Source organism: Pteronotus mesoamericanus, unplaced genomic scaffold, assembly GCF_021234165.1.
Source record: "Pteronotus mesoamericanus isolate MK-2021 breed Mesoamerican mustached bat unplaced genomic scaffold, CSHL_Meso_final contig_182, whole genome shotgun sequence".
Classification (NCBI taxonomy): domain Eukaryota; kingdom Metazoa; phylum Chordata; class Mammalia; order Chiroptera; family Mormoopidae; genus Pteronotus; species Pteronotus mesoamericanus.
Genome location: NW_026555078.1, coordinates 21,375,166 through 21,398,257, shown reverse-complemented (window position 1 = coordinate 21,398,257; position 23,092 = coordinate 21,375,166). Strand labels below are relative to the sequence as shown.

The 23,092-nt window shown below is 47.6% G+C and overlaps 1 protein-coding gene across 4 annotated transcripts in view; it reads left to right on the top strand.

The window, feature by feature from the left end:
- SUSD6 (sushi domain containing 6) overlaps positions 1-4,613 on the top strand; it is a 90,888-nt gene extending 86,275 nt beyond the window's left edge. For all 4 annotated transcript variants that reach the window (XM_054567365.1, XM_054567368.1, XM_054567367.1 and 1 more), the window contains exon 6: positions 570-4,613. In XM_054567365.1, coding sequence (XP_054423340.1) covers positions 570-595 — 26 coding nt within the window. In that variant the 3' untranslated portion in view covers positions 596-4,613. The remainder of the gene's footprint in view (positions 1-569) is intronic.
- Positions 4,614-23,092: the final 18,479 nt, after the last annotated feature.

The window sequence follows — 23,092 nt, the reverse complement described above, 5'->3', positions numbered from 1 at the left end:
GATGGGGCTTATACTTGAGAAGTAATGGAACCAGGAATCATAGGGTCCACTTCAGAATGAGGGGTTCAGAAAACAGAACACACAGGTTATGGAGTTCGGTGCAGGCCATGCCTTTGCTGTCTGAGACTGGCTGTACCGTAGGAGGTCAGGACCTTGAGGCATTGGTCTGACCCTGTTGACTGCGACCCAGAGAGGGGAAATGATTTATTCACTATCACACAGCTGGAGGGTGGCGGGGCGGCGGAGGTGGGACTTCAGCAGGGCTCGGTGCTCTGATAGGGTGAGATTAAGGACAGAAAGAGATGCAACCAGACCAACAGTTAAGGCAGGGGAGGGTTCAGGTTGGTAGGACCAGAAGGGGTTTGAATATCAGACTGACCATTAAGATTTTATCACAGAGGCAGAGGGAGAGATGAGCAAAAAGGGCCTATAGAAGAGGCAAGGGACTTAGATTCCCTAAGAGTGTATGAGTAGTGCACTTATTTCTTTAAACTAGGGGCTACGTGGGGACCCCTGTAATGGGATTGGGCGTGGTAACCACTGCGCTTTCCTTCCTTCTCTCCCTGCAGATATCCCACTGTTGAAAGAAGCATGAGGCTTGCCACTGGCCTCTCTCCTCTCTGCAATGGCCCTCTCCGCCCTCCTTCCCTCCCTGTGGGTGTGAGCGCCCTGTACTCCAGCCGCCCTGCCCGATATCTGAGCTGCCACCTGTGGATCTGTGGATCTCTGAGGGCCTGCAGGCCCACCTCGCTGGAAACTCAAGGAAGATTCTCGCCACCTGCCTGCTGGACAGCTGGAGGAGCTGGCTTTTTGCCTGGCCCAGCCTTCCCATCTGTGTCTGGGACATATTTGAATGTGTTGGATTGAACCCTTCCTTACCCTGAACGCTCTGGGTCCCCTCCGGCCAGCTGTTTGACGGCAGCCTCCACCAGCCCATGTGGGCCAGAGAGCCGCTGTGTTTACTTGTGCCTTCCCCCCACCCTGTCCAGCTTCGCCGTCACGCAGGCCTGTTGCTCTCTGCCTTCGTGGCTGCACTGCTGCCTCCTGCCACACAAAGGGCTGGGCCTGGGGCTGGCTTGTTCCTTTGAGGGCTGGTACCACTGCCCTTACCGGGAGCAGATCCAAGAGTGAGAGCCGGGGAGACGAGAACGACTCTAACTGGAGCAAGCGTGTGGGTCTCCGGACCTGCCCGTGGTTGACACTGATGGCACATTTCCTTGACTGAGGATGGAGGATGTGGGGAATCCTGCCAAAGCCGTCCCAGCACCCGGCTATCTAGCTCAGAGGGGCTGCCTCCTGGCCCTGCTGAATCGAGTTTCCAGGAATCATCCAGAAGATCCCAAGGGAGGGCGGGAAGGTGGCTGATGATGATTGTCTTCCTAATATGCAAGTTCTTGCCTCCTCCTTCAGCGCCGGCCTCCCTGGCCTCCCTGGCCTCCATTTTTCTTTCCCTGGAGTACAAGGGGAAGTTGCATGCTGCCTCCTGTGTTGTATCCTGGGCAGCGCCTGCTCTCTTGCTGCCCACAGAGGCCCGAGGTGAGTCCTCCCTGGGACAGGAGATTGCTGAAGTGCCGTGGGCTGCCCATCCGGTCACTGGCAGTCAGGGCATGTTGCCCCGTTCTGGGTTCGTGGTGACGGAGGGAAACCTGAGAGGCACAGACTAAATCCCCAGGCAGCTGCAGGCAGCTCGAGCCCTGGTCCTGAGGGTCCTCCTCACCACAGTCATGTGCCTTAGTAACTGTTCCCAGGAAGTGTCCTGCTGCTTGCTGCACTGCTGCTTTTCCTACTTCTGCCTCCCCTCCTGTCCCCTCCTGTCCACAGCTGACAGACACCTCCCTGGTCTTCTCTGGCACCTGGGGGAGAGGCTGAGAGTCCCACACACCCTCACCCGGCTGGGTGCGGTGGGTGAAGGGTCGCAAGGCAGCCTGGCACCCGGGCCTGGTGTTGAAGGAGTGGGTTTGATGCTCCAGACGCTTCTGCCAGCCGTCTTTGCCTCAGTCACGTCTTCCGTGCTGACGAGGCTGCGGTGGCAGAGCTCAGGCAGGCTGCTTCTGTCTTCAGAAGATGTGACTTTAAGTGAGACTTGTTTTTGAAACACAGGGGCTAGGACATTTCAGAGCTGATTCTGCCCTGCACTTCTGCTCCTCCTCTGAGTCTCTCGGGGGTGGTAAAAGTAATGAAGAGCCCAATATACTTTCAATACCTGACCAAACGGGGTAGCTCCAGGAGCGGGTGGCCTGGAAGATTTAGGGGAATGGCCTCTCAGCCTCCCACCTCCGCTCTCACACGCGCACTTTACTGCCTTCTCTTCCTGGCCTCTGGCTTCCCCTTGTCTTCCTTTCTCTCAGGGTAAGGGCAGTGCCTACTGTGCTTGCTGGCCACTCCCACCTCTCCCCTCTGCCCCCGCCCAGGAGCCCAGAGTCCAGGTCAGCATGGTTAGATGCGGAACAGGTTGTCGAAGATGCCAGAGATAGAAGGCAGAAGCTTTTGAGGGAGATGAAATGCACCAGGGGACTGTCCTTGGCCTCAGAAGAAGCCATTTCCAGGGAGTGCCTGCCAGCAGTTGCTGGCTCTGGGCCCATCTGGAGGGCAGGTCCCTGGTGACCCAGCCGCCTCGCCATGCATGGGCGCTCCTTCCCAAAGGGACTGCCCTTGTCTTCCTCCAAAAAAGAAAGCAGAGGCAGCTGGTGTGGGGTCCCGTGTCTCACTGCTGAGCCTGCAGCTTTTATTTCGACTCATCTAAAACCTGGATTCTAACCTAGAATTTTTTATTTTAATGAAAGATCTTGCCGTTTTTAAATATTATTACTCTGGGCTTTTTTTCTCCCTAAGAGATTGCACTTTTTGTTGTTTTGGATTTATTCAGCTGCATAGGTTACCGGCTTGGGCCTTGGGAAAATGAAAAGCCCTTCTGAAGCCTTCTTCCAACTAACCGCCGTTACCACCGTCCTGGGGATCACGAACCCACACTTGTGTGCCTGGTAGGAAGGAAAGAAGGGTAAATGGGAGCCTCCAGTTTCCTCCCCACCCACCCCCTTCCCCTCCTCCCCCTCCCCCCTGCTTACTGACTTGGATGCGGACCCCCTCCCCCTCGGAGGCCAGGGCCCGTGGATGCGGGGACCAGGCCTCTTTCCTGCTGACATCCGTGACGGCTGTTAGTGCTCTTCCCTGAAGCAGTGTCTTAGCATCAACCATGTGCTGCTGTTTCAGGGGCTCCTGGGTTTTGGCCCTTGCAAGGGATAGGAGACTCTACAGCTGCCTTAAGATGGGGCCTGGCTAGGAGACGTGACAGTGTTGGGTGGCAGGCTGTCAGAGGACCCTGGAGCAGCGGGGGAAACTGTCCCTAACCTGGCTTTTCTGGGCTCACCTCTGGGGGAGTCGCGCAGAGGGCTTGTCCAGGAGAATGGTCAGCACCAAAGGACTTCGTTTTTTAAAGATATTATTTTGCACATGTGAGCTGACTCAATGCAGGTTTTATATCCTGGCAACTTGAAGTTACATTCCAGTGACTTACAAGGGCCAGTACATGGTGAAAATCATTTAAAATTTCCGTCCCTTTCTATGCCTTAGTTTAGCAAGTAGGCTCTATCTTTTCCCATTTCCAAATTCTGTGTGCCACGTTCCCATTTCACACGGCGTGAACTGTGAAATGGGCTGAGTCCTGGCCGCTCCATGAGTTCTGGTTTTTTATAAGGCATTTCAGCATGTGTTCTACTAACCCGTTTGCAACAAAACTGGAACTAATGTCACCTTCCCCATGCATCTTGCCCCCGTCGTTAAAGTTCTGTGGAGAAGCTGGACAGCAAGGCAGACAGAGGCGCACTCTTGCTGCCTCACTAGGGGCGGCACAGGGATCAGCGGCCCTCAGCCCCCTCCTGGCCCCAGCCGAGCCCTCAGGCCGCTTGCTTCGCAGGGACAGCGTCCATTCCCAGGTCACACCCGGACATCCAGAGGGGAACATGCTGCGAACATTTCTATGTCCTTGCCCTTTCTTTCCTCAAAGAGAATAAAGGACCCAGAAGGGAGGCGGTGTGCAGGCTTTCCAGCTGAGCTCCAGATGTTCCCGCTGGGAGCCTCTCATGGGGCCTGCTGGGGCTCCCGGCTCGGGGACAGTCATTGCAGGTGCTCAGTGGCGGGCTCAGAGGGGACTTTGCTGGGCAGGCTCCGCTTTGCTGGGAAATGGCTCTTAAGTCCCAGTTGAAAACTTAGTAGAGTTTTGAATGAAAACCCAAAGCTGAACCCTGCGCCAGGCAGCAGAGCTCTTTGGAGCGGGGGCGGGGCAGAGCACTTGGCCTGCCAAGCAGAGGGGGAGAGGGATGCAGGTGCGAGGCTGCCCACCACACGCTGCCCTGGCTTATTGCACCACTGTGGACTTGCAGAATGGTACTCACATAATGGTTTAAAACAACACATGCTTCATTGACTCTGTGCAGGATCTCACTCAATCAGTTTGGGTTTGCTTTATTTTATATATATATATATATATTTTTTGGTATCCTGTACATTGCAGTGGGTGTGAAGATAGTATTTTAATATTTGTACAAAGTTTAATTTAATTTTAATTGTTCTATGTATATAACTGCATTTCTAAATAATAATTAAAAAAGTTCTTATGAGGCAGTTGTGAGAGATGTGGTTCTTTCATAGTTTTTATAGAAACCAAGATTGGAAAGGTGGTCTGTGGGTAGGAGCTCGTGAAGAGAGGGAGCACAAGCTCAGGGAGGAGGGGTTCCTGGCAACGGAGGTGGGACCGGGAGGTGGCCCATGCTACACGGAAGAGGGACCACAAATGTAAGGGGAAATTATTTCTCTCTTTGAAAATGCTCTCAGCGGGCCATCCACCGTTCTTAAGCTGGGATTCAGCAACGAGCCAGACCGTGTGCTTGGGGCCGGCGTGGCCGGCTGATGTGCCGGGAGGCGGGCGGCCTCGACAGTGGGCCGTGGCCCGTGCCATCGGGGAAGGGCCGGGGGCGGGCGGTCAGAAAGCTCCTTCCAGGCAAAATGGCACTTGAGCAGAGAGGTGAAGGGTCGGCACAGCAAGGCGGAGGGGAGCACACGGCAGGGCGCGCCGAGGGCAGGGGCTCGCGCACACGCTGCGGGAGGCGGGCAGGCCGGGCGTGCGGGCCCTCACCACCGAGCCTCCCTTCTGAGAGCTTCGGGAACGGCCTTGGCAGTTCTAAGTTGTGGGTGGACCTACTAAGCTCTGCTTTTGGCGGTAGTGGGCGGAGCCCGCTCCATCTCTTAGGAGGAGAAGGTCATGGGATGAAGCTGTGCTGTGCCCAGAGACCGTGGAAGGAATGGCTGGTCTCGCGGGGAAGAAGACAGCTTGAGCCGCTGGCGAACAGCAGGAGTGTCTGAGATGGAGAAGTGGGAGACCTGCTTGGGGGAGGAAGAGGCAGAGGACGTGGAGGTGAAGAGGTCACTGCCGGTCGGGGCGTTTGACAGGATGGAGCAGTCACGGCAGGTGGTAAGGGCGCTGGAGGGATTTTACAGGGTACTTTGGGGCAAAGAGTATCGGCGGCCTTGCTGAACCTGGCTCTGGGTGCAGTGGTCAGGATGCGTTTTCCCAGCGCAGTGTTGAGTGGGAAAGCATTTTAGTCCTAAGCTCGGTCCTCCCCATCCACAGGAGGGCCCACACAAACAGCACTGCCGTGAGTTAGTTGCAAGGAGGGCGAAGGAGGAGCGTTTTACCAACCCTTCAATGGTGATGATAGCTGACCCTTGAAAGACACTAAAAGGTAGGAGGCACGGCAAGCACTTAGTGTGGAATCCACACAGCAGCCCTAGGCGGCAGGCGCCATCCCTGCCGGCAGCCGGGCCACGTGTAACAACGCCCAGGCATGGAGGCGTGCATTGACCTGCTCGAGGTGGAGCAGGATTCCACTCAAACCCAGGTAGCTCCCCTGAAACGACTCCCTCCCCTGCGCCTTCACTCCCCCATTAGCGCCCCCCCCGCGCCCCCCCCCGCCCCCGCCTCCCCAGGCCTTCCCCGCCCCGTTTCTGCCTTTCGGAGTCTCTCCTAACCAACAAACTTCAGGTAGAAAAAGGGCAGAGACAAGTCCCATCAGGTAAGGAATGCTGGGAGGGGAGACATGGCGACATGGGGTCAACACTGGGGTTGTTGCCTGTTTCTTGATGGCAGGCGGTGGGTGGGGAACAAAGATTACAAAGCCCACAAAACCTGCAGAGCTACTGGGGGAAGGGCTATCTTTGAAGTGGTTGCCTCAGGTTGGGAAAGGTGGCTGGGCCGGGAGGGGAGGAATCTGCCGCCCTGCTGCTGAGCCCCCACCTCCCAGCAGGGCATCTGAGACCCAGAGACAGCAGCAAAAGTAGCACCAACCGCTCAGGGGCTTGCTCAGACTACCTAAGAGGACCTTCGAATACGCCAAGGTATCTCAGTAGAAAGAAAATGAAAACACCCATAATACCACCTCCTGCTGGCAGTATTGTTCTTTTTCTCCTATGACTCTATGTATTTTCCTCTTTAAAAGGACTGCTTTTTAATAGTATTTTGGTTTTTTAAACTTCACAGTCTATTATGATCCCATAAAACATCACTGTGTGGCTGTAAAGTGTTCGATCATACTAGTTATTTGGCCGTTCAGGTTGCCATTTTTTAAAAATTCTTATGATCAATGGTTTGATAGCATTTACTTTTTTTTTTTTTTTTTTTTAGAATCAATTACTAGAAAAGAAATTGCTGGATCAAAAGAAATGTGAATTTTAGGGCCTTTTGACATACCTCAAATTGCCCACAATGAAAGTTTTTCCAAATCATATTCTCATTGGCAAGATTCATTTTCCCGCGACCTCACTGGCATTGGTAATCATCAGTTTAAAAAACAGCCTTTGGGGCACTGGCTGGGTGGCTCAGCTGGTTGAAGCATTGCCCCTTGCACTGAAAGTTTGTGGGTTTGATCCCTGGTGAACGCACACACCTGGGTTGCGGGTTTGATCCCCGGGTGGGGCGTGTACAGGAGGCGACCGATCGATGTTTCTCTCTCCCTCTCTAAAATTAGTAAATACATATTCGGGTGAGGGTTTTTAAAAAATGCCAGTTGAAAGGAAAAGATACTGTTTTTATTCACATTTGTTTTATTTTTAAACTATGTTAGCTCGTTTTTTTGTTTTTTTTTAACAGAGACGTGTTGAAAACTGTTAGGGTGGCCGGTGACGCGGGCTGTGAAAAGACTCACAGAGAGCAGAGCAGAGAGCAGAGTCTCTTATTTTTACCCTCCCAGGGGAGGCAAAGGCTCGGTGTGGAGTCGAGCACCAGCACCAGCCAGGGCTGCGCAGTCGGGGCTGTGAGTTTTATCGGGCGATGGGCGGCATAGAGCCAATGTTTCAGTTGGGCTGCACCGTGTTTCGATGTTGTCTTTGGGTGCAGGGTCTGGCCCTCAGACAGTCCTCTGTCCTCTAGTCATTGTGGGCTGGTCTGTCCTGTTTTGTAAGTTTCTGGAGGCTCTGTGCTTTAGGGCACTTCCAGTAATTTTCTAGTCCTGAGGATAAAGGCTCATAAAACAATTAGCTTTGGTTCTGCTTGGGGGTCCATCCAGCTCTGGGAGAGAGGGCCTGAGAAAGCGGCCTTTGTCCTATTAAAAACTGTCCAAGTTTGATGTCCAAGATGTCCATGTTTGAGAGGAGAAGTCAAAACTGTGATTTCCCCTCTAAAACTGAAGTCAAGAATATATAAAATATGTGGGTTATTTATTAGAAGGGGAAACCACTGTTTTGACTTTTCCATATATATGTATATATGGAATTTCATCTTAAATTCCTGAGGCAAGGAATTAATCTGAACCTGGGGCAAGATATGGCACATTCCAAGGTCAGGCCTGGTGCCTCCTTCAAGCTCCTGGCCAGAGGAGCATCGCAGGCTTTGCCGGGCCTGGGGACCATCCCATCCCACACCAAGGAGCGAACAGCTGTTTGACTTTCACATTTCCCATGACACCCAGTAGCCCTAGGAAAGGAAATTTCACAATGTAGGAATGCCCCAAGCAGCCCGTCTGGGGCAGCTTGAACTGTCTCTGAGGCTGGGGTAGGAAATGGCTCTCAGCTTGGCAGGCATCGCAGAAGGTTTGGCAAGTGTGGACTTCCCCCAGCGGAGCTTCCCTGGGCGGCCTCCGGCAAAGGCAGCCTGTCTGCAAGTTGCTCCTGTTGGCTGGGGCTGAACATCTGGGCTGGGGTGTGTGTGGGGTGTGTGTGTGTGTGTGTGTGCGCGCGTGCGCGCATTTGCATGTGTGTGTGTGTTTGCATATGTGTATAGAAAGGCTCAGCCCAAACATACCAAGCATGAGGGCTGCTGTGGCTCCTGGGTGATCTCTTGAGTCCCTTGAGCATCTGGCCTCCAAAGAGATGTAGGAACTTTTGGTTCCATAGCCTTCCTGTGGGATGGCCATTTCCATGCCCACTGCAATCGTTTCTTCATTCATTCACTTGCTAATTCATTCAACAACAACAACAAAATTGTTTTAAGGATTTGCTTTACACAAAGCCTGGTAGTAGGTCCAGGGCATTGCAGTGTGTAAGGCTCAGTCTCTGCCCTTGGAGAGTCTGCAGACTAATGTGGGAGGAGAGTTAACGTCCACCTAAAATGTAAGGCAGAATTTAAAAAAAAAATCTCCATGAAGCACCAGCATGAACTGGGAAGTGTGTGAACAAGGAGCTGTGGAGTGGGAAGTGTGAAGAAGAGAATTTTTTTTTAGTCTATAGAGAACTACAGGAACAAAAGTTTTCTATGATTCATATGCAATTGCCATGTTTGCAAGTTAATCAAAAAGGTCACATGTGGGTAATTTTAACCTAATATATGATTGTTTTAAGATCTGCCAAAATTAGAAATGCCTTTTTTCTCTGGGTTGCCTAAACTTTAAGCATTTTAATCACAAGAAAGAAATTTTAGAGATGCTTAGACAAGTGTCCAGAGACTTCCTGTCCCAGAGTCTATTTCCTACAAAAATAGAGCACCAAGCATAACTGACTTTCTGGTCGCAACCCACCAGCTCCTGTCCCCTGATGCAGGGCGTGTCTTCAGAAATCATGTGGACGGCCGAGTCTCGGGGACAAGGGCAATTCAGTTGTCCTTTGGAACAGACAACAGAAGTGATACCCATTGCTTGCAACCCAGTTTCTGCCAACAAGAGCCAGGCAGCCATCCCAATGTTAACAGGCATTTTTACTCATTTTTATTGTTTTCCTTAGGACAGAAATTGAGGGACAGTAGTTAAATTCAATGACAACACTCTTTCCTTATCAAGCTTCTTTGTTTTTCATTAGAAACATTAAAAAGTAATAAACTATCTTACAATGATAGTAATACATATTAAACCATTGGAAATGATATTTTTCACTTATCACACTGGCAAAAAAAAAAAAAGCTCTAAAATTTCTAGTGAAAGTGTAAACCAGTACATTCTCTATGGAGGGCAATTTGGCAACAACCATCAAAGTACAATGCAGTTCCTCTTCCCTTCTCTTACTAAACAATTGTGTTCTAAAGCCATGAAGTGGGGGCAGAACTACAGATTCAGAAAGGGAAAGAAAACAGATGAACCCGCAGGATCAGGTTGGGAATGTAGGTATTAGTGTGAACTCATGATTTTCGATGTACATAAATGGATATAGAAATACACACACACACACACACACACACACACACACACACACACACAGATATCCCTTAGCTCTCCCCAGAGGGTGTGGGGACAGTGATACTTCAATAGCTGTGAGCACACAGAGACTTCTGATCTTGGCTTTTAAATGCTGTTTTGCACTAGAAGGAAGCAGGACTCTTTGGAGAAATGGCTGATTCCAGAGCCAAGGCAGGAAGATTACAAGAGCAGCCAGGAACATTTTGTTGTATCAGAAAGCAAGAAAGGGCCCAAAGAATGATGGGTGCTTGCCCAAAGGACACCCACTTGAGGGGGCTTCTACTGACCAGATCAGGAACAATCTGAACATGAAAAGAGTGATGATAATGGGTTATAATTCATTGACTAAAATAAAAAACCATGAGTCCATATAGACAAAATTTACAGTGAAGAAGCCTGGTAGATGTTATTTTAATTAAGAGGGACAAATTAAAATCATGCACCACCTGATAAAATGCAATGAGAGAATCCAGCATCACTTCCGTGACATTCCCACTGGAATGCAGAGGAAGTCTAAACATGAACAAATAACACAACCCAAACTGAGAATTATTTTCCAAAAGAACTGGCCTATAATCTTCAAAATGTCAAGGTCATGAAAGTCAAGGAAAGACTGAATTGTTTCAGACTGAAGGAGACTAAAGAGACATAAGGAGAAATGCAAGGCCAGCATTCTGAACGGGATTCTTTTGTCATGAAAGATGTTATTTGTTGCAACAATTGGCAACACTTGTATGGGATGTGCCCATTAGATGGCATAAATGTATCCCTGTTCACGCGTTGATTTGTTGGTTATATTGTGGCTACTTAGGAGAATGTTCTTGTTTGTAGCAAATACTGCTAAGGTAAGGGACCCCTACCCCGGGAAGGTCTGTCACGCTGGATCAGTGCTGAGCACCGGAGCCTGTCTGGGGCGAAAAGGGCGTGGCTGGACTTCCACAGGCACATGCAGGGGAACTTGAAGATCCAAAGCACAGCCAGCCTGTGAGGCTGCAATCCGCCTCTGACTTCCTGCCCCAGCAACACCAGCTCTTGAGGCTGCCAACGGCGATCAGGGATTGTTTGCAGCACAATTTGTAGGGGAGTGGATCCGATTCCTCACTCTGACAGAACAAAAGGCTCTTCTCCGGGAACACCTTAAAGAAGTTGATGTCTGATCCTTGTCTTGGATTTGGGAGCACAGCCCATGGGTGACTCCCCGCTATCAGTTCCTTTTGCCTTCCCCTGAGCCCACGGAGGTGGATGGCCCAGCCCACTGGCGCCATCTAGTGTCGGATGCGGCGGGATCCTCTGAAGGTCAGAGAAGGGGAGGTTTTAGGCCAGGCATTGAGATCCATCAGGCAGTGGAGTTTTGAGCAGCTTGCGCCTCCTGGGTTGGGGCATGGTAGAAACGTGACCCAGGAGTTTATGGGCAATGAGTCTCGGACGCTGTATCAGTTTCCTAGGGTTGCCGTAACAAATTACCGCTAACTAGGTGGCTTAAAGCCGCAGAAATGTATTCTCTCACAGTTCTGGACGCTGGAAGTCCAAAATTAAGGTGTCAGTGGGGCTGTTCTCCCCCCTGACAGCTCTGGCGGAGGATCTTTGCTCGCCTCTTTCAGCTTCCGGTGGCTGCCAGCAATTGTTGTCGTTTGTTGGCTTATGGGCATCGTGCCAATGCCTCCGCCTTTACATGGTGGTCCTCCCTGCATGTTGGTGTCCACATTTTCCTCTCCTTGTGAGGACACTGGTCACCAGATTAAGATCTGTCCAATCCAGGACGACCTCATCTTAACTTGATTACATCTACGAAGACCTGATTCGAAATAAGGTCACATCCTCAGGTACTGGGGGTTAGGACTTGTCTTTTGGGGGAACCCAATTCAACCCACAATACATTGCTTGCATTACCGCAGCTGTTCCCTGAGCCCCTGCAAAGTGCCAGGCCTGCGCTGGGGGCTGGGCCCGCGGAGCTGAATCCATCCACACTGCTCTGTTCTTGAGGTTCTCACGCGTGGCTCTTTAATAGTTTTGTCACTGATGTGGCCTCCTACTTCCTCAGCACCCAGCAGGGCCGGCCCAGAGAGTCAGTATTTCACCGAAGTCGGGGAGGAGGATGGAGGAAGGGCAGGCGAGAGCAAATAAGGGCATGGGGATGATGAGGAGGTAGAGGATACAGGGTTGGGGGTGCAGCACAGTGGGCCGGAGACTGCAGAGTGAGTGATATTTGAGCTGGGTCTTGCAGCAGCCGGAGTTTGCCAGGCAGAAAGGGGGGGCCTTCTGGGCTGAGCTAAAAGTGTGAACAATGGCCTAGAACTGTGAAAGGGGCTGTGATGTTGGGGGGAATTCTGTGTGGTTTGAAAAGGGTGTGTGGGTGGGGGCGTGCTGCCCAATGGCAAGGGCCTGGAGGCTCTGACTCCGATCAGCGGCTTTGAGGGCCATTCTTGGGCCTTTAAATGCTGTCCTTAGGTGGAGGGGCAACCTAGGAGGTTAGAGTCTGTGCAGGGGTCCCTGTGGCCAGGGATACAGACCGTGCAGCAGGCAGGGGCCAAGGCTGGAGGGCCTCCTAGAAAAAGTGAAACTATCCAATCACAGAACATCCCCCACTTTCCGGCAGCACCTAGAATAAAACAAGCTGCCATGAAACTTCCCCAGAATATTTAACACGAGCCTGACTTCTCCAACAAGCCCCTGGCAGCATCTTCTCACCGAGGTGTGCAATCTGTCTTCTGGCAACAAGTACCAGGGAACCAACCTGCATCGCTGTAGCTGTGTCCCTCATAGTTTTTGGCTGTGAGCATCAACGTGGTTAGGAGACAGCCTTTTTTTTTTTTTTTTTAAGGTATAATATATATTTTTTAAAAATCATGTTTATTCTATTACAGTTGTCTTAATTTTCCCCCCTTTGCCCACCTCTCCCACAGTCCATTCCCACTCCGTTGTCCATGTCCATGGGTCCTTCATACATGTTCTTTGTTTAGTCCCTTCCCCTTCTTTCCACCATTGTCCTCCTTCCCCATCCCCTCTGGTCCCTTTCAGTCTACTCCATATTTCCGTGCCTGTGGTTTATTTTGTTCGTTAGTTTATTTTGTTGAATAGATTCCACTTACAGGTGAGATCATATGGTATTTGTCTTTCACCAACTGGTTTATTTTACTTAGCATAATGTTCTCCAGTTCCATCCGTGGTCTTGCAAAAGGTAGGAGTTCCTTCTTCTTTCTTATTTTTTTAAAATGCAGGTTGATTTTATTTTTTTAAATGTTAAAATCCATTATAAAATATTTAAAAATGTAAATCCACTATAAGGTCTCAGCAATTAAAACAACATGACACCAGCACAGAAATAATCAAGTAGATCAATGAAATAAAATGAGCATTCTGGAAACAAATGTATAAATCTATCTAACAATGTAATATATGATTAAATTCATATTTCAAATCAATGGGGAAAATAAGATTTATTCAACAAATAAGGTGCATGGACCACTATTACTTGAAATAAAACAAATATAGAGCCCTATTTCACACATTATAAAAAAAATTCAGGTGAATTAAAAATCAATATGTAAAACTTAAGGAGTTTTCAGAGAAAATACAAAATAATATTTTTCTTACCCTAAAGTAACATATTTAAACCCCAGGAGCTATAAAGTAAAATATTGACAATATGACTATATTAAACATTTAAGACTATATAGTAACATACATATAAAAAAGTTAAAACACAAGCAATAGAATGAGAAAGTATTTGCAACACATCTAATAAAGGGGCTTCTTTATTTTTTAGGACAAAAATTCTACAAACATTTAATAAAAAAATGGATAAAGAATATCAAAAAGTCATTTAAAGCTATTTAAAAATATTAGAGATAGGCAAGAAAAATACAAAAACAGGTTTAGTTTCAACGAATAATCAAGTAACAATTAAAATAACACATCATTGTCACAATCAGATTAAGTATTAAAAATATTGGTAATATCAAGTATTGGTGACTGTGAAAGGAACTGGATATTCATACACTCTTTTTCTTCATCTTAAAGCAGTCCCTTTAGCATATTTTGCAGTGCCAGTTTGGTGGAGGTGTATTCTTTTAGCCTTCTTTTGTCAGGGAAACCTCTTATTTCACCTTCCATTTTAATTGAGAGCTTTGCTGGGTAGAGCAGTCTTGGTTGCAGGCCTTTGCTTTTCATGACTTGAAATATTTCTTGCCATTCCCTTCTGGCTTGTAGAGTTTCTGTTGGGAAGTCAGCTGCTAGCTGTATCGGGGCCCCGTTATATGTTCTTACCTCTTTCTCCCTTGCTTCCTTTAGGATTCTCTCTTTGTCTTTGATATTTGCCATTTTAATGATGATGTGTCTTGGAGGGGGCCTCACTGGGTTCCTCTTGAGTGGGACCCTCAGTGCTTCCTGGACTTGTGTGACCTTTTCTCTCCTCCAATTAGGGAAGTTTTCCATCATTACTTTCTCAAACAGGTTCTCTGTCCCTTGCTCCTCTTCTTCTCCTTCTGGTATCCCTATTATATGGATATTATTACGTTTCAGGTTGTCCTGCATTTCTCTAAATCCTCTTCATTCGTTTTGATTCTCTTTTGATTTTCTTGCTCTTTCTGGGAGCTTTTTTCTACCTTGTTCTCCAGCTTGCTGATTCTGTCCTCAGCTTCATCCAGCCTGCTTTTGATTCCTTCTACTGTGTTCTTCTATTCAGAAATTGTATTCTTCATTTCCTCTAGTCTCTTATAGATAGTTTTTATGTCCTTTTTCATGCTGATATAGTTTGTAGTAAGTTCCTTGTAGTTTCCCTGTAGTTTTTGGTAATTCTCTCTGAGCTCACTGAGCTAATTGAGCTTCCTTAGAACCGTTGTTTTGAACTCAATACCTGATAGTTTACTTGCCTCTATTTCACTTATTTCTCTTTCTGGATATTCTTCCTTTACCTTCAACTTGGGGGTGTTTCTTTGCCTTCCCACTATTTGTGACCCTCTTCTCTTTTGCTTCTGCTTCTTAAATTGATCTGTCTTGATTTCCGGACTTTGTGGGATGAACTTCTATGGTTGGAGACCGCTGTTTTTTTCTTTCTGGATCTGCCTCTGATGATGTCAGATGTTGACCCTGTTTGACCTTAGGCAGTCTGTTCGAGATTTCCAGTAATCTACTGTTTGTGGCTGTCTCCTTCAGCTGTTAATCTAGTTACTCTGCACTCAGCAGGTGGCTTAGACAGCTCAGGGCTGGGTGGAATCCCACCTAAGGGCGGGGTTATTGGGCCCTCTCACGCTGCTGCGGCTCAGGGGGGTGGTCTGCCTGAGCAAGATGGCTGCTGCTGCAAGGGGGATGAGTCAGCACTGGGATCCCACTGGCTACTCTCTCAGTTCTCTCCCAAAGGCCTCCTTCTCCAGTCTCTCAAGTGTCTCTAGCTCACTGTGCCCCTACCTTTGCCAGAGACCAGGGTAAGTGGCTGCAAAAAAATTTATGTGTTGGCCCTTTAAACAGCTCTTCACATCTCCAGCCACCTGTCTGGCAGAGAGCAACCCTGCCACTTTTTGCAGCTGGCTGTTTTCTGTGTACTTTTTTGGGCTCTTGTGCTGTAGGGTGGAGATCCCCGCTTATGGTTTAGACCCTGCTCCTCTCAGGGGAATCCTACTGGGCATTTCAATATCCTTCTGGTGCTGCCGCCTGTGGGTGCCCCACCCACCTTCTCAGGTCTGTACCACACTCTTTACCAGTTAGGTTGCGTTAAAGCTGATTCTTCTGTCTGTCCGAGGTTATAAGGGTCCTCTCTTGCTATTGTTCAGTTGTTCGTTCCAGGTGATTTCTCCACAATTTAGTTGTAATTCCAGGTTGGTCCTGGGAGGAGGTCAGTGTGACTTCTACTCACTCCTCCGCCATCTTGATTCTCTCCGGAGATGGCCTTTTAATTCCTAGTTTGCTGACTGTTGTTAACAATGAACCAGTGTTTGATTTATCAAACACTTTTCTGCATCTATTGAGATACTAAGACAGTTTTCTTTCATCTGTTAATGCAATGGATTGTACTATTGAATATTGATAGAATTTATTTCTATGACACCATTCTGGTGTCGTTGCTGAGCTCCTCTTTGTTAGGATAAGAGTTTGTGGGCATGGGTGCACGTGAGTTTTAAAACCCACTGCTGTTTTTGATTTAGGCATTTATGTTAATAAGTGAAAATGGTCTATAATTTTCTTTTTTTGTCCTTGTTTGCTATCAGATCTATGTGGACCACATAAAACATGTAGCTCCTCTCTTTAATTGTCTGGAAGCATTTGTAGAATACAGAGTTTATTAGTTCTTTAGCAGTTGGATAAAACTGACCTATTCAACCACATGTGCCTGGTGTCCTTTGGTGGGAGAGACTTTTGATTGCCAGTGAAACTTCCTGAATGATTATTGATGCAGTTAGATGTTTCATTTTATTCAGATAGTTCTGGTGATTCCTTATAAAGTTATCTTTTTTAATTAATTTGTGTAAAGTGGATCAAAGTATTGTTTTGATTTAAAAAATTTTAATATCTGTAACCATGTCCTTTTTTATATTTGTTAATCTTCCAAATTCTTGTGTGACTTTCTCTTTTTGGCTGATCACTCCCACCAGAAGTTTGTCTGTTTCATTAGTTTTATTGGTTTTGGTCATGTTTATTAACATTTAATTTACATATGGTAAAACTCCCCCTTTGTAGTTTTTAGTTTTGACACATACTGTCATGTGGAGAGACCACCACCATGATCAGGATATAGAACTGTGGCAACATCCCCGGCCCCTCAATTCGTTGGTAGCCAGCCCGGCCTCCAAACCTGCCCTTGGCAACCACTGATCAATTTTCTGTCTTTATACTGTAGTTTTGCTTTTCACAGAATGTCATGAATACAGGGTCTGGCAGCAGCAAGGCCTGCTTGAGTGTGGTTGGTAGGGTAATAATATGGGTGTAATAGTTTATAGTTTTAATTTGAACATTTCACCTAAAATGTCACATGTTGTACTTGAGCGTGATATTGTGATGTTAGAGAACTACATGCTTATGATTTTGTAATAAAAGATTTTGTAGTACAAAGGAGTATTATTTGTGCCCGTAGAATCATACATTATGTAGTTTTTGAGTTCAGCTTCTTTTACTTAGCATAAGGCATTTTGTTTTTCATCCATGTTCTATGCATCAGTAAGCCATCTTTTTTTATTGCTACACAGAATCCATTGTGTGGATGTATCATTTTTTTAAAAAGATTTTATTTATTTTTAGAGAGAGAGGAAGGGAGGGAAAAAGGGAGGGAAACATTGATGTGAGAAAGAAACATTGATCAGTTGCCTCTCAAACACACCCCAGCTGGGGATGGAACCTACGACCCAGGTATGTACCCTGACCAGGAATTAAACCGGCGATCTCTTGCTTTACGGGATGACACCCAACCAACTGAGCCACATGGGTCAGGGAGGATGTTTCATTTGTTTATTCATTCACTGGTTGAAGGACATATGGGTTATTTCCATTTTTGACTACTGATGTGGAGCACCTTTTCAGGTTCTTATTTCTCATTCATTTGTCTTTTCTTTGTTTTAAATGTCTGTTCAAATATTTTGTGCATTTAGCCTTAGCCCCTTGGGCATCCGTAAGATTTTATTCCTATTGTAGAGGCCACCAAAGTTTTTCTAAAAATTCTGAAGTTATTTCTATCCTCCTACATATTTCAAAGACCTCTTCTGAGATTTTGTTTAAAACTCTACTTCTTGTTATAAATTTCTGATTTTAATGCTTCAGTATGAAAGAGTATAGTCTGAATGGTAAGGATCTTTTAACATTTATAGAGGTTTTCTTTATGGCCCGCTGTATTCTGAATGTTGCCTATCTCAAAAAGAATGTGTATTCCATTTTTCCCAGGTACAGATTATTATATATAGCTAATATCTCAGCCTTCTTAGTGATACTGCTCTAATCCTCAATATCTCTGTTTAATCATTAGAGGAGTGGTACAATTTTAAACTGCAATTGTTGACTTACCTAGTTCTCCCTGGATTTTTGTCCATTTTGCTTGCCCTATGCCTGGACCTTCTTCTGCAATATCATAAACACATGCCACATTGACTTTGCAAATGCCTTTATTTAATTTTAATGCTAAGCTCTGTTCTTATTTGTTCTGTTTGGCTAGTTTGTTGCTTAGGCATATGGTCCTCTTTCAAATTAAAAACCCTGATGAAGATTAGAAATGGATTTAGGTTCATAAAGTGGTTGTCAGGTACTGAAAAGTGATTTGGTAATGAGGGGCAACACCTATTTCAGAACATTTGAAGGGCTTTGTAACATAGGACCTTAGGTCATTTCCGCTGAGAGACTGTGTCAATACAGCATGTCCACCAGGTGGCGCACGAAGCACACAGTTGGGCACTCATTTCTCCTGGAAAAAAGATGGCTCAGCAAAAAACAATATAGGGAATGGGGGATTTTTCAATGTAAGATGAGAGGTCCATAACCAATAATTTGTGTGTTTCTGTGCCCTAGGACCAGGAACTTATAATAAGAGGTGTGAGATCTGGACTAGATCCTCTGAATCTTTTTTCTTACAGAGATGATAGATCCAGAGCAGTGAAACAAATTATTTGATCCATTCATTTTTTTTTTCATTCATTCACCTAATATTTACTGGTTGTCACCAAGGACTTGCCAAGGTCATGGTGCTAGATAGCAGCAGAGCTTAATTTCAGATCCAGATCCCCTAGAGAGAGGATGTAAAAACTTAGAACACTCCTAGGTTCTTGCTGCTTTTGGAAAGTGATTTTCACACTCATTTAAACATCAGTATGTCTAATATTTTAGAAATTCACAGCAGCTAAAACAAGGAGGGCACACTGTGATGTGGGGGGGGGGGTGAGGGTGGTTGAGAGGGCAGCTGGAGGTCCTTGGACCCTGCTCCGTCTCCAAGGAAGCAGCTAACAGGTGGTGCCTAAAGAGATATAAACAATCAAATGTAATGTGTGATGTTTGATTACGGCCTGGATATGCGAAGCTGTTACGGAGCAAACATTCTAGACAATGTTCATTTTCTTGTGTGTAACAATGGCACTGTGGCTGCATCGAAGAATATCTTTATTTGGGAGATACATGCTAAAGCATTTAGGGATGAATGTCATGATTATGCAACTTTCAAATGGTTAAGCCGAACACACACACACACACACACACACACACACCAGTCAGTTAATAAAACTAATGTGGCAGTTTGTTAACAATTGTTGACTTTTAAGTAGAAGGAACATGGACGGGCATTCTTTGTGCTGTTCTTTCAACTCTTCAGTGGGTGTTTCCTTTCTAATAATTCAAGCATTCTAAGTTGACACTGGTTTGGCCACAGTTGTGTTCAGTGATCCCAACCCTTGGGTGAGGTGGGTAGCCTGGGGCCAGGGTCAGCGCATTCTCCTCCTTGCTCTCTCACTGGATTGCCATGTGACTTTGAGTCAGTCACTTGTCTGATCCTTAATTTCTTTATCTGTAAGAATGTGAGGATTAGGCTAGCTCAGCAATTTTCAAGCCTTTAAAATTTTTTTAAAATTATTATTTTGATTTTTAGAGAGAGGGGAAGGGATGGAGTAAGATAGAGCGAGAGACATCGATGTCAGAGAGAAACACCAATCGACTGCCTTCTGTACATACCCCAACCAGGGACTAGACCCATAACCCAAGCATGTGCCCTACCAGGAATCAAACTGGCGACCTTTAGGTTTAGGAATGACACCCAACCAGTTGAGCCACACCAGCCCGGGTTGGTTGGTTTTTTGATGGCAGTTCACTGTAGGACACATACCTTACACAGGACTTTTGATGTGCTCTGATAGCCAAATTCCTCTCTTATCTCTGTGATATTCGTGTCTTCTCTTTTCTTCTCTTCTATTCTAGTTCATTAAAGTGATTTCAAGACCTACTGTTTCAAACTGTCCAGGCTACATTATCTCCTGACACTCTGTCTCTCTGTAACTGAGGATCACGAGTTCAGTTCCCCACAGCCAACAGTGGGGTGTTGGGGGAGGGCAGCGACGTGGGCGGTCCCCACCGCCAACAGGCCTGAAGGCAGATCTCCAGATACTTTTACACAGCCCCCAAATGCAAGTGTTTAGGCTTTGTTAGCAGCAGTAACTTTGGTCTTATACCAAATATTAGCAGTTTATTGTTTTGGTTTTTAAATACTGTGTGAGCAAAAGAAAGAAAGAGAAAAACAAAACCCCCCAAAAGCCTGTAGTGCAGAGGTTTTAGTTCTCCGTGTAAGTGATCAACCCTTTGTTTGTTTGACCTCTGCTGGCCTGTCCTGCTGAAATCGGTTCAGGGGTGCCACACAGCCAGCGCAAGTGGCAGTTTGCACTGCAGCTCTGGGGTTCTCTGCGACCCTACATTCACAGGGCGGGGGTGGGAGGGTGGGCAAGGGGTGCCTTGAGGCAGGAGCAAGTGGAAAATGCTCCCTGGGGAAGCTTTTCCACCCTATCTCTGTCACCAAGCATCCTCTGGGCACCCATGCATGGCCTTCGCCCAGTGGGTGCAGGGGGAAGCTCCTCCCAGAGGGCCCAGGTGCAATGAGAGGCGGTGGCCCCCTCAGCCTGAGCAAGCACCTGAGCACCTGTGGCACCCCCCGAAGGGGCCCGGGTGGCTGCGCAGTGTAGCTGGCTCCCTCTCCACATCCTCCTCCAGCTGCCCTGCTCACCTCACAGTAGCTTTTCTAAAGTGAGGGCCCCTGCCCTAAATCTCCCGACTGGTGTTCTGCTCCAAGCTGGCTGCACATCTCCCCAGCGCTGGGCGGTGGTGGCAGAACCAAAGTTGGAATGTAAGCGCAAACTAGAACCTATTTGTAAAAATCTGACCAAGGGAGTCCTGGCTGGCTGGCTTTGTTTCATGGAGTGCCATCCCATACACCAAAAGGGTGTGGGTTCAATTCCTGCTCAGGGCACACACATAGGTTGCAGGTTTGATCCCCAGTTGGGGCACGTATGGGAGGTAACTGATCAATGTTTCTCTCTCACATTGATGTTTCTCTCTCTCTCTTTGTCTCTAAAATTAATAGGCATATTGTTGGGTGAGGATTAGAAAAAGAAATGTTTCACTAAGATGTTGGGGTAGGTTTTGCTAAGTGGGGAAAAAACGTTATAATACTCCCAACATGGTGATCCTGATTTTGATTTTTACAGAGGAACATATGCATAGGAAAAAGTCCTGGACAAATGACGACAGGCTAGTGATGTATGCGGGGGCTGCTTATGGTGACATTTGGATTCTTCTTGCTTTTCTCTTTGTTTACTTTTCCCCTATGAGATACAAATAGAAGAGTAAACAATTTGTTTAAAAGCAATCAAAGCACTCAAAATAAGTACACTTTCATTTTATGGGCCCAGTATTGTTGCATTTGAAAGCAAGAAGTGCCTCTGAGTGCGACACACAGGGATTGGGTGGCGGAGCTGGAAAAACCAGTCGGAGGAGAACAGGTTCTGAGGAGGACCTGAAGCACATTGTTTCCTCAGGCGTGAGAGAGAGTGGCAGTACAGGTGGGGGTGTCTTGCAAAGAAAACAGGACACCCAACAGCACCTGGGAGTCTTCTGGCACTGTGTGTGTGTATGAGTGTGTGTATGCATGTGTCTGTGTGTGTGGGCATGCGCATGTGAGGGCCATTTCGGGCAAGCAGCCCTAGTCTAGAGCAGCAGTGTTGAAATAGGTGTTGGGCCCTGGCTGGGTGGCCCTGTAGGTGGGAACATGGTCCCGTCCACCAAAAGCCTGCAGGTGCCATCCCCAGTCGGGGCACGTCCCACTAGATCTCAGCCAAAAGTCCCAAAAGTGACGGGGGCACGCACTTAGGTTGCGGGTCTGACTCCTGGTCAGGGCACATTTGGGAAGCAATGGATCGATGTTTCTCTCTTACATCAATGTTTCTCTCTCTCTCCTCCTCCGCCCCCCATAAAATCAATAAAACATATCGTCAGGTGAGGATTAAAAGAAAAAAAAAACCCCGTAGTTGACTCTTGATGAGATTAGGCTCTCTTCCCCAAGGAGCCGTTAGGTAATTTGTACGTGAAAAACAAAAGCATGTGCAGAAGTGAAGCCCAGGCGAGCAGAGCCAGCATCCACAGGTAAGGGAAACAGTGGTCGTGGGGGAAAGTGGCCGCCTGAGGACGCGGGGGCTTCTGGGCTAGGAGCTCGCGGTGCTTCTGTAGTAGGGCACAGCCAGGCCCCCCCAAGGGGATTTGTAATGGGGTCCAGAAATTAGGGTGACCAAGAAAAAGATAGGATATTCTCACCCCCTCCCCCAGGCGGGCAGCCAGGAGGGATGGGAGATGAAGAGCAGGGCCACTGAGAATTACTTTGCAGGCCAATAACGGCGGAGAGCTTCATCCCTCATGTGCAAAGAGGGTTATTTTGCACATCAACAAGGCTAACCAGGAAAGCCGGCAGAAGTTTAACTCAGGATGGAACTAGGCGAGCAGCTCCCGGCTGGTTGCAGGGCCTGCAGGAGGAGTGGGAGATGGGGTTGCTGGGGAGGGTTCCCACCTGGGTTGGGACCCAGGTGCAGCAGCCGTGCTAGAGGCTCTTGACCACACGGCTTAGGAAGCAGGAACGCAAGATGGCGCAGCCATGCAGGCAGTCCGGTACTCCCCTCCGCCCCCTACAGCGTGTGTGCTGGAGAGCTCGGGCATGGTTTGCTCCACGCCGCGAGGGAACAATGAGAAGACCATGTGGGAAGGAACGAGGAGAAAGGACTCTTGCTCGTGGGCCATGAGAAGGCGCCACGTGGTTCTCAGTTAAGAACTAAAGATCGTGGCAACACAGCGGATGGTGCCGGAGACAAATAGAGGCCTGCCCAGCTGAGCTCAGGACTTCTGTTCTTTTTCTTCTGAAGGACGGTGCCCCTGACTGGCCTGACTAGGCAAAGCGGGGAAGGCAGGACTGTGTTTGTGTTAGTGGGTGTTTAAAGGGACTTAGACATTTAAGGGCGACATTTAGCCATTAATCACAACCTGTATAATTTTTGAATAAATCCTTCCATTCCTATTCTCCAAGCTCTGCCATTGAAAGCCATAATTTCAAGGGCAGCGGGCCAATGAACCTAGAATAGAGGGACCCCAGGGAAAGCGGGGGTTGTTGTTCCAGTAATAGTGTCTGGGGCTCCCCCACAACGGGTCGATTGTTCGGTGACACTTCCAAGAGAAGTGATCTGCTGAGAGCTAAGTGTTAAAATAAAAACGGATCCACTTTTAACTGGTTGCCCATGAAGCAGAAGGGAAGGAAAGATGGTACAGGAAATCTTGATGAAAAATACTAACAGTAACACGAATACCCACTAATAAGAGCAGCTGCCATTTATTAGGACCTTATTATCCACTGGGCACCTTGCATATATTAACTCACTTGTTATGCCTGGGGACCGTAAAACCCGACCAGGTTATCGAACATCAGTGACAGGGCTGAAAAACCCTGGTTTCTA